At 32.4% G+C, this 20,187-nt stretch overlaps 2 protein-coding genes across 2 annotated transcripts in view; both read right to left on the bottom strand.

Annotated features, from left to right (window-relative positions):
• Positions 1-6,002: 6,002 nt before the first annotated feature.
• LOC143058078 (uncharacterized) lies at positions 6,003-12,269 on the bottom strand. The gene is made up of 6 exons (XM_076231543.1): positions 12,236-12,269; positions 9,774-9,871; positions 9,141-9,221; positions 8,370-8,460; positions 6,919-6,969; positions 6,003-6,214 (listed from the first exon to the last, which is right to left on the bottom strand). Exons 1-6 carry the CDS (start codon positions 12,267-12,269, stop codon positions 6,057-6,059), a joined length of 513 nt encoding a protein of 170 aa, XP_076087658.1. The 3' UTR covers positions 6,003-6,056.
• Positions 12,270-14,480: 2,211 nt separating this feature from the next.
• Positions 14,481-20,187, bottom strand: part of LOC143058446 (uncharacterized) — a 34,537-nt gene continuing 28,830 nt past the window's right edge. Inside the window, exons 9-11 of the mRNA XM_076231938.1 lie at positions 16,666-16,713; positions 15,934-16,098; positions 14,481-14,760 (exon numbers count right to left, since the gene is read on the bottom strand). Coding sequence (XP_076088053.1) covers positions 14,522-14,760; positions 15,934-16,098; positions 16,666-16,713 — 452 coding nt within the window. The 3' untranslated portion in view covers positions 14,481-14,521. The remainder of the gene's footprint in view (positions 14,761-15,933; positions 16,099-16,665; positions 16,714-20,187) is intronic.

The raw sequence follows: 20,187 nt of genomic DNA, 5'->3' as shown, positions 1-20,187 counted from the left end.
TAAATATCATTTACAACAACAAATGACAACCACCCAATTACAGACTCTTGTTTTGTGACAGGCACATACATAATTTAGTACGGTACTCGTGTTTTGGAGCGTCCAACAAAAGACAGGTGTCAACACTCAAAACGATAACAACCTGCAGAACACAAATAACAAAAAAAAAAATCCATTATGATATACAACAACCAAAAACGAACGCATTTTACGATCCCAACTTATGACATGCACATATATAATGTGGCGGGGTTATAAAAGTTTGCGCGCGCCCCACCTTTTCCTAACCAGGGACAGTAGTGTAAAATGAAAACATTAGAATATTCTATAATATTAAAGTCATGCTTTGACTTCACGTTTGACCTCTTTACTAAATGAGGGCCCTCATGGGGTTTTTGATTATGTGATTACTTGGCCGTTTTTTTAATGATTATTTGATTATTAAGCCAAATATTTCATGATTATTTGATTACCTAGGACTGTATTTTTAGTTTATGATTATTTGATTACTAAAGATAAGCAAATATTTAATGATTATGTGATTATATTGGCAAAAAAATGGTGATTATGTGATTACTAGGACCCCCCATGAGGGGCCTCCTAAATTAATTGTATGTGTACTGCACTGATTTATAATTTAGTCTGGAAAAACATGATTTCATTAGTTGTAATGGGCTTTATGAATTGTGAGTACTCTCAGTTTACACATATTTATTTATAGTGGATTGGGAAACAAGTTATACAAATTCCGTTCCACTGTGGTGGTGCGAGTGCTGCCTTGTACATGTAGCGGCATTAGTCTGCTCTTTTTCTAAATCTACAAGTTTGTCATTTACGTGCAAGAGATTTAAATTTGCTCTCGCTTAACACAGCTCAGTCATTTATCGTCGTTCTCAAGTCCATGCTCTTAAATCGTGTCAATGGAGAGCCGAACATTCAGTCCCTGAAATTTTCTCCCCGGAACGGTGTTCGAACCAGGATCTTAAAGTTTGTGTTTGTAATCCGATGTGCTAACCATTACACCACGAATCTCTTAAATCAATGACGTTTTTAACCAATCATGCACGATTCTTTGGTATAACCTTTTTGAAAATATCACCCAGAATGCATAGAATTTGAACAGGCGAATTCCCAATCATTAGTTGTACACATATCATCCGAACAAGTAAAAGCTATTGAGTAACATGTATCACTGTGTCAATCATGCACTTCCTTTTTAGCTCACCTTTCCCAAAGGGCCAAGCGAGCTTTTCTCATCACTGGGCGTCCGTCGTCGTTAACTTTTACAAAAATCTTCTCCTCTGAAACTACTGGGCCAAATATTACCAAACTTGGCCACAGTCATTATTGGAGTATCTAGTTTGAAAAATGTGTCCGGTGACCTAGTCAACCAAACAAGATGGCCGCCATGGCTTAAAATATAACATAGGGGTAAAATGTAGATTTTGGCTTATAACTCCGAAACCAAAGCATTTAAAGCAAATCTGACATGAAGTAAAATTGTTAATCAAGTGAACATCTATCTGCTCTGAAATTTTCAGATGAATCAGACAACTGGTTGTTGGGTTGCTGCCCCTGAATTGGTAATTTTAAAGAAATTTAGCCGCTTTTGGTTATTATCTTGATTACTATTATAGATAGAGATAAACTGTAAACAGAAATAATGTTCAGCAAAGTAAGATCTACAAATAAGTTAAATGATCAAAATGGTCAGATGACCCCTTAAAAAGTAATTGCCCTTTATAGTAATGTTTTACCAAATCTTCATAAATTTTTGTAATCTTTTACAAAAATCTTCTCCTCTGAAACTACAGGGCCAAATTTGTCCAAACTTGGTCACAATCATCATTGTGGTATCTAGTTTAATAAACAGCTGCGCCATGAGTGCATGATACGCCCGTCGTCATATCCAACTATAGCAGTCATCACGTGACTTTGATGACGTCACACATCACCCGTATTAAGCCCAAGTAAACTGTATAGAAATGCACAGGGGCTTTCAAGAATCGATAAAATAAAGTACTTTAAGTTCATGATACAAAAAGTGTGGGAATATACAGTAATTCCTCATATATTAAGAAATATATGTATGCCTTTTGAAAAAGTTTAAATTTTGGTCTTCTCCCTTCCAAATGCTTTTGAAAATTTGTCTTGTTGCCTCGATAAGCTAACACTGTTAATCATCCAACTCCGATAAATATTGGATTTTCTGTCGTGTTAAACCTAAAATTGCGATTTGTTACATTGAAAATCAATTAACCGTTGGATGCTCGCGTTTTCAGTCATTGTCTTACCTTAAAGCAGCATTGAATCAAACATTGGTTCCTTTTGATAAAGCTGTTACATGCTGTTTATTTTATAAAATTTTGAAAAAAAAATGGCGACCAAATAATTTTCAAACGAGGACGATGTTCGACACTTACTTTGTACATGCACATAATTCAATTTAATTTCACTGTTTACATTGCAATTAAATATGACATGTTATGGTCACTATAATGATAGCCAAGGGCATAGCTAGATAAAAGAGATACTAATTAAGTCATTACATCAACGTGATTAAAGATTGAAAACAAACATGGCACCTAATTACGATGTAAATTTTGACAATACCTAATAAATAATAATAATACCAATGTAGATTAGTGTTGTCCGATTTTAAATGAAATTCATTACGATATTATTTTATATTTATAAAAGAAGATCTCGAATGGATATTAAATAACCGAGGTGAAATAAATATATTGTTTAATTTTCTTTAAATCATTCATCGGGTAACCAGTAAATTTTACATAATCCTAATTAAACCAGTCACATGCAGAGTTATCGAACGTAATTATGACTGGAATAGTTGCATATGCTTGTGTGAAAGTTTTATGCAATAATCATAAATAGTTTCTGAGGAAGTTTTAAGCAATAACCATATATTCTATTTGAGATACAGAAGGACATATGACCCCCCCCCCTTTTCCTCTTTAAAAAAAACAACTAAATATCACTAAAATAAAATTTTGAATCAAAACCAAAAAGTATACAGATCTTTAGATTAATATAACAAAGAAGTGTGTAAAGTTTTAAGCAATAATTATAATTTTTTTTTGAGATACGGCGCAACATGTAAAAAAAACGTCCCCCGTTTTTACAAAATACTAAATAACTGAAAAATAAAATTTTGAATCATCACCAAAAAGTATACAGATCTTTAAATTAATATAACTAAGAAGTGTGTAAAGTTTTAAGCAATAATCATAAATCGTTTTGAGATACGGCGCGACATGTAAAAAAACCCTCCCCCTTTTTTTACAACATACCCAATAACTTAAAAATGAAATTTTGAATCATCACCAAAAATTATACAGATCTTAAGATTAATATAACTAAGAATTGTGTAAAGTTTTAAGCAATAATCGAAAATCGTTTTTGATGTGAAAAAAACACCCACCTGTTTTAGTTACAAAGTGCCGTAACACAAAAAGTTTTTATCTTATTTTCACCAAAAAGTATACAGATTATTTGACCATTGTAAGAAACAACTATAATAAGTTTCATGAAATTTGGATAGATCGTTCTCAAGTTACGGTGCGACATGTTTACGCCGGACAGACGGATAGACGGACAGACGGACGGACACCGGACATTTGTATAACATAATACGTCCCGTCAAAATTTTGACGGGCGTATAAAAAATGTGTGCAGTGACCCAGCCAACAAACCAAGATGGCCGCCATGGCTAAAAATAGAACATAGGGGTAAAATGTAGATTTTGGCTTATCACTCTGAAACCAAAGCATTTAGAGCAAATCTGATAAGAGGTTTAATCTGCCCTGAAATTTTCAGATGAATTGGACAACAAGTTGTTGGGTTGCTGCCCCCAATTTGTAATTGTTAAAGAAATTTTGCCGTTTTTTGTTATTATCTTGAATACTTTTATAGATAGAGATAAACTGTAAAGAGCAGTAAGGAGTAATTGCCCTTTATAGTCAATTTTAAACAGTTTCTATGAATTTGGTTAATTTTTGTAAATTTTTACAAAATAATTTCCTCTGTTACTAATGGGCAAAGTTCATTATAGATAAAGATAATTGTATGTAGCAAGAACGTTCAGTAAAGTAAGAACCTTGAAAACACATCACCATCACCAAAACACAAATTTGTCATGAATCCATCTGTGTCCTTTGTTTAATATGCACATAGACCAAGGTGAGCGACACATGCTCTTAAGAGCCTCTAGTTTTATTATTCATTCAGAATTTGTTCACGAATAAACATGTATATTAACATTTTAAAATACGACTTTCAATTCAATAATTTACAGCTTTATCTATTTTTTCTAATACGGAAACTTTGAGTTATCTCGCTTAGTATGAACATGGATTTATAGTTCATTTGCATATCACTTTTATAAATGATATATGTATTTAATACTTGCAACTAGTTCCAATCAAATCAAACCATCCATATTATATTTCAGTTGAGTGCAACGAGTTCTTTTAAACGACCTTGACTACCCATGAACGCGACTTGAAAAAAGTAATATGGTCACTTATGTCTTCTTTCGATCGGTGATAAAAAAAAAATAGGGCACCCGTTTGGCTCTGCAGGATGTACAAGTACACAGCCACGTCCAGTCAGAAAAAGGTGGTTAAATCAGATGCCTCGCGTAGAGTGAGTTACACGTTGTCTTTGCAATACCAACCCTTGCAACAACACTTCAAGGGGTCCGTAAGTGGAATGTTATACAACACAATTTCTGTACCTATCCAATATACCTTAATTTTTCATTGAAAATCGATTTTTCCTCAACCTCCATCCCGGACGGCCTCTATTTGTTTTCCCAAATAAATATGCACACAATACTTGCGTCTGGACGTAAAATAACCAAAAAATCATGTGTCAAAGAGACAATAACCTGACCATAGAAAAAACAACAGCAGAAGTCACCAACAGGTCTTCAATGTAGCGAGAAATTCCCGCACCCGGAGGCGTCCTTCGGCCGGCCCCTAAACAAATATATACTAGTCCAGACTGAGTGATAATGAACGCCATATTAAATTCCAAATTAAACTATTATTAAAATAATACCAGAATAACAAAGGCCAGAGGCTCCCGACTTGGGACAGGCGCAAAAATGCGGCGGGGTTAAACATGTTTGTGAGATCTCAATCCTATAGTCCATTTACAGTATGAAGTACCCTTATGCCATGCATATGGAAACTTCTTTAAAACTACTAGTATGTCCAGCGCCTTTCACCACTGCGCCGAATATAGTCTTAAGTCATTAAAAAATAGATTTCGTTTAGGTAATAAGATAACGTATTGAGATGCCTAGTTTAATAGATATAAGAAGATATGGTATGAGTTCCAATGAGTCAACTCTCCATCAAAGTCACAACAATTGAAATGAAACCATTATAGGTCAAGTACGGTCTTTAACACGGTTTTTATAGTTCTTAACTTGTTTCCCTGATTCGAATACAAAATAGAACTATGTATATCTACCCTTGTCAAATTTACTACAAACATACCATAGCCAATTACATAAATGTAAACCATGTATTACTTGCACGTTACAACCCTTATATATATTTTATAAGCAAAGAAGAATGGTACCTAACTTAAGAAAATATGAACTATTATTTATAGCTTATGTAAGCTACGATAATAAATGCTGCAACCCAGCGTTGATTTCATACCGTATGTGTTGTTTTCATACGAAATGAAAACATATGAGGAAATGAAAATTCGTCATTCAGGCATTAGCAGTTTATAGCAGATAAAACTGAGAATGGAAATGGGGAATATGCTTAAAACCCCGCACCGGGAGGCAGCTTCAGTCGGCCCCTGAATAAAAATGCGTTCTAGTTTAGTGAAAATGGACGTCACATTAAACTCCGAAACACATTAATGAGCTATTATTAAAAGTACATATACGATTAAATAAGGCAAGAGACTTTGGACTAGCACAAAACGCCTAAATGTATGAATTCAATTAAACTCTATACTGTAAATGTGAAATACATAAAATTTTATTAGTAAACTTCCAATGGATCTTCATTTTATCCCAAAATTGTATTCGGATCACGCGTAGGAATTTGACCGGTCTTTATACAGTTGTAACATGGTTCAACACAGTATCGGTCAGCTACAGGAGCAGTACACATGTTGATTGACATGAGGTATGCACAGTCAACATCCGGGTGATTTCTACATACATCTGAAAGTCATAAATGAATATTCTTGTTAGTCTTACTCCATCACTTTTATTTTCAAGTGACCTACTCCTATTGTACGCATGTGGAGCAGGATCTGCTTACCCTTCTGGAGTACCTGATATCACTTTCACTCTTTGTTGGGGTTCGTGTCTTTATTTGTATTTGTTGTGTTATATATATATATTGGTTTATTTGTTGGTGTTTTTTCCTTTTTTAGACGTGGGGCTGTCAGTGTATTTTTGAGCTACGCGTTTGAATGTCTCTCTGGTATCTTTTGTCTCTCTTTCCCAAACGCCATTGTGTATTACCGAAGAAACATTAACTGTTAAATTATCATCTGTCGCAGTTACATATCATTACAAAAAGTGAACATCTGCTGATGTTATTTATATATACATATTTGAATATTAAGAACATTCATTTCTGAATCCATTCAGTTTTGTGATATATTTATATTTATTCCCCTCTCCCCCTTTAGAGCTATTTTCCTCATGCTTGTAGTTTAAAGGTTTGATTGGATGGTTGCTGTGTTTGTATATATGTTTGCTTTGACATTGTAATTATAATTGACATTTGCAATCAATCAATGAATAGACAGGCTTCATTCTATTGCAGATGTCAATCTTACTTGCGCTAGTTAAAACATTTATATAAACAAAGCAAGCAAGACAACCGAACAATTAAACTACATTAAATACACATTTACCTGTCATAGTATTTATTACTGTGGTGGATGTTACTGTAGTCGGAATTTCATCTGAAACAAATATGAGAAATCCAATATATATTCCTGTTACAACACTGATCAACACTGTCTATTCTTATCCAATAATTTTATTCAAGAAAAGATTTCGGACGCACCAAACATCAGTGGTGGATCAAGGGGAAACTGTTGCGCGTTTGATATGGAACATATTGTTAGAACTCCATTTATCATGGGTTGGAACAACATCTCCCCTTGTATAAAAATGGACGGATCTGCCTTTGACAATATATTTATAGATATAAAGGCTTTTAGTGCTGCTTTTTTTCTATCTACATAGAAAGAGTTAAATAACAGTACTCTTTTAAATAAGTGGAATCATTTGTAAAAGTTCATTTGCCAATTTCCGTCTTTGTAATGGTTTTGTTGGGTTTGTTTTTCTCTGAAGGGAAATAGGAGCCTGTAGAGGACAAACACCACAGATAGATAGATCATTGTTTATTGAGCGATATCAGAAAATGTCATTTATTTCGTATGTACATTGCACGTTGATGATAAACCTCTGATTGTAAAATAGGTTATTTGGCGATGAAAATTCGTATCAGTTTTAAATCGATTAAGGCGACCAAAATATGCTCTCTCTATTAGGTTTGTATAGACAGGGATACAGTTTGTAATGCCGGTATCTTTGTGGTGTTTCCCTTTGTAAATTTACCGTAAACAACTGACTAATTTTTCGCAGAAACTTTATTTCGTGCATTGATCTTTCTAGCCCATTTCGCGGCGATTTAAATCTCGACTTTTAAATTTTCTTGAGGTATTTGATATAGAAAAGATCAAAGTTTTGCCTTATTGCGACGATTTATATTCGCGTTGTTTTTCTACATTTGTTTTACAAAAAAAATCAAAATCGCTGGCGAAAATTAGATGGTTAACAGTATATGATGGATGAATCATTGTCGGTTTTTACCGGGTTTGTAATAACACCATGGGTGCCACATGTAGAGCAGGATCTGCTTACCCTTCTGGAGCACCTGAGATTATCCCCCCGTTATTGATGGGGTCTGTGTTGTGTCTTATGTACTATTGTTTTTCTATTAAACTTTTGATCTATGAGTTTGAATGTCTCTCTGGTATCTTTCACCCCTCTTTTAATCAACGCAATTTTCTGCACTATAAGGCGTATCGTGCCGGTCAGTTTCTATTGAAACAGGAAGCCAGAGATCTCAGAAAGAACCACTGACTTTCGACAGGAAGCCTGCCAATCCTAGTCAGCTAAGATAAGAGTCGCACGCACCTGCCGCGTGAAGTCTTCGAACATACACTCCTAGTGTTGACAGGCTAGTGATACAGTATGAACTACCTAGACTACTCGGCGACCGAAAATTGAAATACAGTCGCTAATTGGGAAAATGAACTATTTTCATTAATTGTTCAACATTTTTTAAAAGTACCCAAGTAATGGTCGTTGCACAATGTAGTGTTGCAGCACTTTGATGTTAAACTAACTAGGCGATATTGTATAGTTGGTAAGCCTTTACATATCTAAAATAAAAAAAATAATAAAAAAAAATTCTAGTATACCAATTAAAAATGTATAATTTGAACTGTTGAAAGTCAGTAAAGAAAACTAATATTTTTGCGTAAAGCAATGGTGAATGAGCTTATATACTAAAGTCAAACTTTTTAAATACTACAAGAACAAACGCTCAATTGGCCCGAAACCACAAGTAATTCCTCTATCAGCTTATTATAACGTTTTGTCAAATAAAACATATTTTATTGTCTAATTTTGTGTGTGTGTAATGTACAGTACAAGTCCAAAATTATATCCAACTTTCAGAAAAATTGCTTGTTTACATCATACAAATGTGGTAAATGCACATCCATACCGTATTGTCAAGACAAGAGATGTTAAAAAATGTGTAAATATTCCTTTTTTGCATCTGACCTTATCACTCTTTCCATATCAAAATTAGTTAAAATAAATCATCCAAAAGTTTATTTCAGCTCTCATTTTTCATATCCAGTCCAGTAAAACTAGGAAATGTACTGTATTGGAAGGGGGGAAGAGAAAAATATACACTATCATTAAAGGGATTCATATTCATGCACAACGAAACGCGGGATCATCTATTGGTCTAAGGCCAATTTAAGCAAGCAATTTTTACAAATTATTTCGTATCACCCTTTTCAAACAACTAATAAAAATACATAATATTTACTGTTCTCTGTTTACAGCCTAGATCATAACTGATAAACGGTCCAGATCCACCAACAACTACTTCTGCACCAACAGAACATATCTTAAATAAAAAGAAATATATAAAGTTTATTAGATAAATCATGCAGTGTACAATGCTTTAAAGGGCATTATAAGTAGCTGTCGAACTCATGTTTACCAATTTGACTCAAATTCTAATAATAATTATATTTCATTTTTAACATATTAAAATGTATATCTAAATTATAAAATGTCTTAAATAAACAATTCACAGTGTAATTATTCGATAATATGTGTCATGTGTTTGTTAGTCTAGACGCCATCTTATTAACCATCAAGGAAAGGACCTTACATACAATGTATATGGTAATTAAGGCAAAAGAGGGGTTAACTTGTAATCCATTGGAAAATTTCGGACCAATTTTGCGCCTCTACAAAGTTAGCTAGTTTAGACCGATGTTTTTAGTTGTTGTTTGCTCTCTTTGTTAAAAAGTAATTATTTTTTTCGGATAAGATAGTTGGCTGTCTTTATATAAGTTTTAAATTCTAGATAAAACTTATTTTGTGAAATATGGAAGACAATTGGTATATGTTTTTGAAAAGAACTAAATTGATTTCTAAGACCAATATTTACCTCATTTGGATGACAATCTACTGTATTGTGACAATCTTTGGGATTCCTGATGCTGTCACATAAGTAGCATTTCGTGATGTTTAGATGGTCACTCGGTACTGCAAGAAGTATGGAAAAATCGCAAAAATGAACAACCTTGCTTCTTTGATTATCTTATTTTTGCCAAGTATCTGAAAGAACTCCAACTGATATGAAAATTTATAAAAAGGATGTTGTAGGATAGACAATGAGATAACTTTTCATTACAGATCAAATGACATAGAAATACACAACAATAGTTCACTGTTCGGCCTTCAACTATAAGCGAAGCCCATGCTTTCTAGCCAGTTTTAAAAGAGATGACAAATGTAAAACAATTCAATCGAGAAAATTAATGGCCTTTTACATGTATGTAGAAAGTAATGAACGAAAAACAAATATGATAAACAACAACAAACGACAACTACTGAATTACAGGAAGTATAGCTCCTCACATTGATGTCTTTATCAATCTTTATTTTAATTTATTGGTTCGTGTGTTCTTAATGAAAATAAATTAAAAAAAGAGCTATACATTTTGACATACTTACTTCTGGAGATTATATGTTTTCCATGTACAACATGTACTGTCAAATATAATAAAACTGCAAATAAATAAAATAATCATGGTTTTTCTTATTCTTACCAATTTTTAGAAATTTATCAAATACAGTAAAAAAACTCATCACAGATGTCAAGATTCAAGACTCATCCGTGACTCTGGAAACCAAAAGGTAAAAAAGACAAAAAGAGTACGGAGTTTAAAAGCATAAACTATTTTTGAAATGGTATACTTTGAAAAAAAATCGTAAATATTTCTTTTAAAAAGTTTGATCACACGGTCGAAAGTTAAACTGCCACATTATATATAAAAACATAGAAAGAAAACAATTTCCTCTGAATTCATTAAACAGCTCATAGATGATCATTTTCATTTGAATAAAAGTAATCAAATGTATTTCGTTTTTTTTTTAACTTTTTTGCTACTTTCGTCTTCATCTGTTTTCTAAACATATTTAGAATCATATTCAAAACAATGTAGCTGTGGCCATTGATTGGCAACCTTAAATTATCCCATTGACTGAGGCAGATTAGGTGAACGTGTGTCTGTAACGACCACTGCTCACTCCTTACTTATTATAGAATTTAAACTGTGGGGTCACCAAAGGTTCTTAACGCCTTAATATTAAAATAGTTCGAAAAATTAATCAGGAATAACTTTATGTTTTGATTTATATTATTGATATAAATCAAAACATCGTGTTATTCCTGATTAGTTTTTCTAATTTCTTTATTTAGGTGTTGAGAACCTTTTGTGACCCCACAGTTTAACTGCCTTTAACAAGTACATAGTGAGAAGCGGTTGTTACAGACAAACGTTCACATAATCTGCCCCAGTCAGTGGGATAATTTAAGGTTGTCAATCAATGGCCACAGCTACACTGTTTTGAATATGATTCTAAGATATATCAATTAAGTATTCGATAGAACTAACCCCAATCGTTCTATAATTGGTCATTGTTATGTTTTTTTTAGAAACTTATGCCAACTCTGAAGTACTGAAACATGGATTGGGTTAACGTGATATGTTATCTTTATCGATAGTAATTTTTTTTCTCAAGAAATCTGTTATTGTGAAAATGGTCGATTACATGTAATCGTAATTTAATCGACTACAAAAACAAATGATTTTGTCATCGATTATATTTCGATTACTTGAAAGTAAAATAGCTTGATGAAATATAGCCTAATTTAAAGGGGCAGTAGCTACGAGATATATACAATATATATAATGTATGATTTTTTATTTGTTCAATCATAAATGAAAGTGAAATAGTGAAATAATAATTCCCTTTAAGCCGCCATTATAGTTCAATTTTATCAAATAAAACTAAGAAACATTGATGATGAGTTATTCCCTTGCAAGTGAATAATTCGACTTCATTTAATTTTTAGCCATGTGAAATTTAAAACCCTTAGCTAGAGATGGTGCGTGTTCGGTTATTTAAATTGAAATTGAAACACAAAAAAAACCCGTTCTTATACAGGTAAAAAACGACGATTAACATATAATTGTAATATATAATATGAAATTAGAAAGACCTAGAAAAATCTTATTTGTACGGGTCAGCTTACTTTTTATATACAGCTAGTGTCCCTCTAAGCGAAAAATGACTACCCTGTGTGTCTTCTTCTATTGAAATAACCGATAAAGTAGAATATATAAATATAGCTTGAGACTGTTGCGGCAGCCTTATGTTCAGCCAGACTCCCTGTCAAATTTTACTGTAATTATGTCGATGTTTGAAAATACTACAAAATATTTTTATATTAAAAATAAGAAAACTGATAAAAAAAAGCAAAAAGTCGTTGGAAAACAATACGTCCTGAACCACACATTAACAATTATCTAAAGCAAGAAAAGGAAAATTTCCTAATCTTACCACAAATCTGAAGTTTAATCCACAATGAAGTCATCTTTGTAAATATGACTGGTTCTAGTTGTCTCCTTGTCATGATGGTTTTATTTGTATGAAAGAACAATTATATTGATAAGTCAGGCTATTACGTGACCAATGCAGGCCATGAGATAAATAGGGCATTGGCACATAAATCATTTACCTGGGTTAATGCAATTTGGGATCAAGACTTACCTCAAAAGAATCGAAAATGGAGTCGAATAAAGCATTTTTAAGGTTAATTTTAAAATAGATGAAGTTCAACAAACGTATAAAATAGAAAGAAAACCAATCAGTTTTAATAGGGTTAACACTTTGAATGCAATGACATTGGTATGGTTTAGAAAGTAGGCTGTTTGTTTGTACACCCACTTTTAGTTTCAAGTTCTTCGTTTACTGTTAACTAACGCGTATACATTGACATTTGATGAACATCACATATACTTTTTTTATTGATATTGTCAGAAAACATTGTTTGTAAAGTCTATGGGAATAATGAGACATAGTTTGTCTTCACTGTTTGACCAAATAGGGTGTAATGACTGATGGAGGGTGTAATGACTGATATATGGATACCTTACTGCACGATATAAAACACCACAAAAAGGAAGTTGCAATAATGATGCTCAGCGCATTTAATGTAGACATTTGGACTCATTTATCCTAAGAGTAAGCTGAATAAAGTTCCATTTGTCTATTTTCGAATTTGACACAGAATTTCAACATTAACACTTGACCCCATTTGCATCAGAAGGTTAATTAACGTCAGTGACATAATTACTGGAGCTCACATTAGCATTACGATATATGCTCACATTTACCATAGGGGGTCAACCTCGGGTGTAACATGTGTATAAAAGGAGTGTACATCAGTTTCAAGAAGACTGCGGCATGCTACAATTGCGTTCACTTCTGTTAGTAACTTATAATTACCAGAGGAGACCAAAAAATTACGTGGCGATGGACGCAAATCGTAAAATAAACGTACATCTGATATTGTATGAATACCCGTTGTATAAATGGAACAAACCTTGTTTGACCTAAATGTTTTTTCTTACATTTCCTACGAGGTTGACAATAACTCAAAAGTGTTTTGGTAAGTTATTATGTGATTTACATTCGGAAGACTATTGAATGTATTGTATATAATGGTAAAGCTTAATTCAATGTTTTTATCTATTATACATGTAATAAGTCTTGACAAGCATCCGGAATAAACTCTCTTACCACTCTCTTTTAATTAAACAACATGCTGCAAGAAAGACAAACATGATTAAGGGTTCAACTGAAGTCTTCACAAACCGTTTTGAACAGAAACGGACATTTTGTACCAAAATATATCATTACCTATGTGCATCGATTGTGTCCATTTATTTATGGCTGTATATTTTTGTCCTTTTTGGATTATAGCTCTTCATCTGTTTTGATAAATTTTAGATTTTCAAATATTTTGGTCTCAGCATCACTGAAAAGACATAGATTGTCGAAATGCGCATCTGTTGCAGAAAAAGTGATAACGTTTATGTTTTAATAGCAAACGTTTATCTTAACTGTATGAAACTCAGTGTATGGTCAAACTCAGCAAAGAACAGTCTGACTTCCATTTAATTGATAAACTCAACAGTCCTTATCGTTATCTTGATGATATTGTTACATTAAATTATTCAGCATTCTCTTACTTTACTGCTCGTATTTACCCAAAGGAAGTTACTTTGAATAAATTTAATATCCAGATCAGTAGCTGTGCCTCCTAGACTTATATTTCAGTATGTCACCAGAAATGCTACACAAAAATTCAAGACAAAAGGGATGATTTTTTTCACTAAATTTTTTCTCTTTTTGGACGGTGATCTTCTCTAAAGGTGTTTATATATCCCAATTCGTTCAATATGTTATATAGATAAGATGGATAATTATAGATTCTTGCAAAAGAAAAAATGAGCCCGGAGTACAACTTTTGCTCCGATTTAAAGGACTGGTGTGCAAAGCATGCATTTCACAATTCAAAGGTCAGTAGAGGACCAAACTCATGTTTGAATTTTTTTACAGCATTTTTGATGTTGTCATGACATAAGATAATGCTATAATTTTTTTTAAAAACTGAATATAATCGATTGTATCTATGACTGTGATGCGACTGTCAAATCATTAATATAAAAATACACATGTTAGTAAGGAGTGACGTGATAGAAGAACAATTTTTGGTCTCAGAACATTCAAAAGCCAAACGAAAAACAAGACTTTTTATTTACTAAAATTTCATATGAATCATCATTTTTTTCCAAAAATGGTTTTAGGATCAGGCGTCAGAAAATTACCGGCTATTACCGGATCAGTCGTCAGAATATGACCGGTTTTTACTGGATCAGGCGTCATAATAAGGCCGGTCTTTGTACAATGATTACATGATTCGGCACAGTATTTATCAGCGATTAGCGAAGTACAAAACCCACTGATAGACATAAGTTCTGCACAGCTAATACCGGTACCTGGCTTGTCTCTACATTGACCTGCAAGATACAAATGCAATACTTGTCAGGCTTTTTTTAATACATTGATGCCTAACAATTTTATGCAAATCTACATGAAGCAAATTATTCATTTCAAAAGAATTTTAAATACAAATGCTAACAAAGCTTCGATAGTTTCATTGTATTAATTTTTTTATAGAAATAAATAAAAAAAGATTTTACATGGTAATTCAATATGACTAGATATGTATTTTTTACCATGTCTATATGCAGTTATTATGGATATTTTGGTTGGTTCTTGACTTTATGCAGCTGAAATTTATATCCATATATATATTAATATTCAGTTACAGCAGTAAAACAAATTTTCCAAAATATCAATAGAAACTCTGGAATATTATATCAGGTCCACGAGTAACTGCAAAGCCCAATATTTTCGAGTTTCGTGTCGTCATTTTCAACATCGGGTCTGGTCAGAAATGACACGAGGAAATAGTAATAGAGTGGTATTTTAATCACATACGAAACCTTTGTAGTTATTGCAACGAAAGTAACGAATTAATCCAATAATAATTATAATATTTGTTTCGTGTTGTTGTTGTTGTTGCATCATTTTATGAGTATGCTTGTTAGCCTTTACCACACTGTTTTACGTTGCAATGAGTTCCAGACGATATTCTACGACGTTTAACAGAGATGTTATGTTTGTAATGTCAACGTGTTAATTCAGATCATAATTTATACATGAGTAAGTCTCATGAATTAGACAGTACTATTTTGAACTTTCAAAGACTGAAAAGCATTTTGCACAAGAAGGTTGACACGGCTCTTGCATTGAAATTGCATTGGAAGTTCATATTCACAGGCTGGTAAAATATTCGTTTTTTTTTCAATTTTGCCATATCAAAAATTAAAAAAAACAAGGTAAATAAAAAAAAAAACGTAAACAAAAATACTTGGCTCCAATCTAAAAATTAAAAAAAAAACTAACAAAAACAAACGTTATCAACAAACGGAAGAAATGAAAAACGAATGTCATACTCCTGACTTATGACTCGTGTTTTTCTGATTAAACCTTCCAGTTGTTGCAAGTCGCTTATAATTCTTTTATATTGATACTTCGGTAACCCAAACAGCCATACTATGTAAAGATAATAAAAATAATAATAATATGAATCCATATATATGTTATTATATATATCACTTAAATACCTGTAGCATGTGAAGTCGTTTGAGCCGTTATAGACGTAGCAGTGGTAGTAGTTTTTGTTGTTGAAGTATGTGTAGTAGGTGTAGTAGATGTGGTAGAAGTTGTAGGTATAGTAGTGGTTACCATAGTAGTTTTCAGAGTGGGTGCGAATGTAGTTGCAATTGGAGCTGAAATAAAAATTTAAAAAAGAAACATATTCTGGTTACAACAGTGTTTAAACTAACATAAAGAGTTAATTCAAGAAAAAACTGTTTTATTATACTGTCAAGAAATCAATTTGAAATTCTAGATTTAAAATTTGCATTTAATTGTTTTTTTTTCAAATTCTGTTTCCTGTTAATTACGCTTTCGGTAAATTTTCGATATGATTAGTTTATATATGCAATCACTAGCATTTTCCAGTAAGATGATATATAATATTTGTATTTTGAAAATTTTTCTTCTTTCTAAACATATTAATGTCTGATAAGAACTGTTTTTGTTGTAATAAGTCTGCAAGTTATTGTCAACAAAACATGAATCGGAATTGTCTAATTCAAGAAAATATTTGAAATACGCCACACATATGAAATTTTCATGACAATCCTTTGAAAAATTTATACTATGTAGTCTCCGATTATATTTATAACCTTCTGTGATATACAAGTAAATATGTATGATATGCCTATAAACTGCATGTATTGCTTTTGGTTTGAAATAAACTATAAATATGATGTATGCTGCAGTGTACTTACGGCATGTAAAGGTTGCTGGTCGAACAATATGGTTTGTGTGATCTTCATCTGTAAAACAGAATTATCATGACTACTCTAAGACACAAATTAAAAGACCCAGGTTGTATGTGTTACCTTGACTTGTATCGTCCTATAAGATTTGCGAGATGTGAACAATTTTATAATTTAGTACCTCATTTATAACGACAATTAGACGTAATCTTTAGATAGCAAGGTTATTGATCTTAAATATGTAAGTGTTGTTTATTGGAGGCTTATTGTGTGCACTAAGTATAGATTATCGAGTTTTCTACACATTGATATCGTAAAATAACACCCGTGAGCCACAATGTGAACCTATTTGGCTTAGTGGGCGCAGCAGATGAGTTAAACAAAATCACATTGTGTCGAGTATCTGCTATTTTACGATAGCTATACGAAGAAACCTTAATTATCTGTTTATCGTTCTATAAGAGGTTTCCCAATTTGCTACGGTACCATCCGTATCCGAACTGGGAGCCGTCATTAATCTTTTGAAATTGATTTATATATGCCCTTAATGTCAATGTATGTTTCATGAATCATTATTAAACGTATTTAGACGAAGTTAAGCTACAACTTGGTATAACTTTCATGTTGATATGTTTCCTATTCATATCAAACACTATTGCGTGTACTCGTTTGTGCTTTCAACAAACCGTTACAAGTAACCGTTGCAACGAACGGTTGTAAATTAAGATTTATTTCCCCTGAAATTGCTTCTACAAAAAGAAGCTTAACCAAAATCACATTCATCTGTTAAACTGATATACACTGAAATGCAATCAAGTTTAGCGTTTGATAGTTCATTGATAACATTCTGGCTTATCACAAACACACATCTTGTATAACGTCTCATTTCATTGGCCGAAAGATTCAAATACAACAACAATCGTAATGTGAACGTGAATTAACACAGGTGACTGATACGGAATGTACTATGTTACTTCGAACGTAAAAACAAGGATTTGTATAGTTTATTTTAGTCAAAAGAATTAAATAAATGTTTTGGGAATTTCAAATAGTGGTGTCGAAATATTATACTGCAGCAACACAATTATCTTGAACCGTATTATGAAAAATATACGGATAAAATAAAATACATGTGCCGCTTTTATACGGATGATTAAGGAACCACTTTTAATTTCTTTCAATGTCGTAGTTACTTATAATACTGATCCATTACAATCATTTATGATGGGCTGCACATTCCTCTTTTAGTGTTTTCATGCTTTAAAACGAACACACAGAACGTTGCACAGTAGCTAAGCTATTGCACATGCAACTATTCCAGTCATAATTACGTGTGATAACTCTGCATGTTACTGGTTTAATTAGGATTATGTAAAATTTACTGTTTACCCGATGAATGATTTAAAGAAAATTAAACAATAAATCTATTTCACCTTGGTTATTTAATATCCATTCGAGGTTTTTTTTTATAAATATAAAATAATATCGTAATAAATTGCATCGAGAACACTAATTAATCTACATTGGTATTATTATTATTTATTATCTAGGTATTGTCAAAACTTACATCGTGATTAGGTGCCATGTTTATTTTCGATCTTTGATCACGTTGATGTTATGACTTAATTAGTATCTCCTTTATCTAGCTATGCCCTTGGCTATCATTATAGAGACTATCACATGTCATATTTAATTGCAATGTAAACAGTGAAATTAAATTGAATTATGTGCATGTACAAAATAAGTGTCGAACATCGTCCACGTTTGAAAATTATTTGGTCGCCATTTTTTTCTTCAAAATTTTATAAAATAAACAGCATGTAACAGCTTTATCAAAAGGAACCAATGTTGGATTATATGCTGTTTTAAGGTAAGACAATGACTGAAAACGCGAGCATCCAACGGTTATTTGATTTTCAATGGAACAATCTTACAAAATATATTTTACCAAGTCGACCCACGCTGTCAATGAGGTCGCCATCTTGAAAAATAATACCAAATTTTCTGAAAATGACTGATTTTCAAATCAATTTGGAAGGGACATAATAAAAAATTAAACTATTGCATATACGATATTTCAAATATTTATGAATATAGTAATAAGCACATATTCCCACAATTATTCCATCTGTTTTGTTTAAATCGCAATTCTAGGTTTAACACGACAGAAAATCCAATATGTATTGGAGTTGGGTGATTAACAGTGTGAACTTATCGAGACAACAAGACAAATTTTCAAAAGCATTTGGAAGGGAGGAGACCAAAATTTAAACTATTTCAAAAGGCATAAATATATTTCTTAATATATGAGGAATTACTATATAGTCCCACACTGTCTGTACATGTATCATGAACTTAAAGAACGTTATTCTGTCGATTCTTGAAAGCCCCTGTGCATTTCTATACACTTTTCTTGGGCTTCATACGGGTGAGGTGTGACGTCGTCAAAGTCACGTGATGACTGCTATAGTTGGATATGGTCAAATGAATTCAGTGAAGGCATGTTGGTGTAAAAAGGATTGGAAACGTTTACATCAGTAATTTTCTTTTGCATGTGTGCAACTAAACAAATAACATTAACTAACTACAATAAAAACACACTTGTGAGAAATATCGAACCCTTCCGGAGCACCTGAGATCACCCCTAGTTTTTGGTGGGGTTCGTGTTGTTTATTCTTGAGTTTTCTATGTTGTGTCGTGTGTACTATTGTTTTTCTGTTTGTCTTTTTCATTTTTAGCCATGGCGTTGTCAGTTTGTTTTGGATTTATGAGTTTGACTGTCCCTTTGGTATCTTTCGTCCCTCTTTTATAAGGAACACTATAAATAATATACTATTTGATTTTAATTGGATGAAAACTTATCTTTTAATTTCATACCGTAAGAAAAGTGATTTGATTAACATTGTTAAACTATCCGCAAACGTGACCTGTAGTATGCATGCGTATTTAAAATGAAATAAAAATCATACATGTATGATATCATACATGTATGATAAACTGATACACGAAATATTAAGAATTTAAGGATAACTAAACGCATGTACAAGAAGGGAATCACCGTTTTATAAATACATCTAATGAATAAACACGCTTTTAAAATCTTATTGTTTTCTATGTAACTATTTAAATATTTACAACATATAATTTACGTTCGTTTTTCAGCCGAGAATAGTAAAACAGTTGATTATAAAATTCATGAAGTATACCACTGGACTTTATAAAGTTCATTTCCTCCCACGAACTGTGCTATGGTTTGCCATCTCGATTTTTCTCTACACAAAGAATGGTTGGTTACATGTTCTGAATTTTTTGTGTAGAATTTCGGGATTTTTCTTCAAAATCAAGTAAACTGAATCAGAAAAAATCACACTATCCTTAATCGAATACCAGAAACTTGCAAAAGGTATGAAAAGGCAGAATGAGCAACTTGGCAAAAAAAAAAAGGCAGGATAGTGATTTATGTAAAACAAGAATGTGTCCCCAGTACACGGATGCCCCACTCCCACTATCATTTTCTATGTTCAATGGACC

The sequence above is a fragment of the Mytilus galloprovincialis genome, chromosome 14, assembly GCF_965363235.1.
Source record: "Mytilus galloprovincialis chromosome 14, xbMytGall1.hap1.1, whole genome shotgun sequence".
Lineage (NCBI taxonomy): Eukaryota > Metazoa > Mollusca > Bivalvia > Mytilida > Mytilidae > Mytilus > Mytilus galloprovincialis.
Note: the sequence above shows the minus strand (reverse complement) of the source record. Positions and strands in the feature narration are given on the sequence as shown.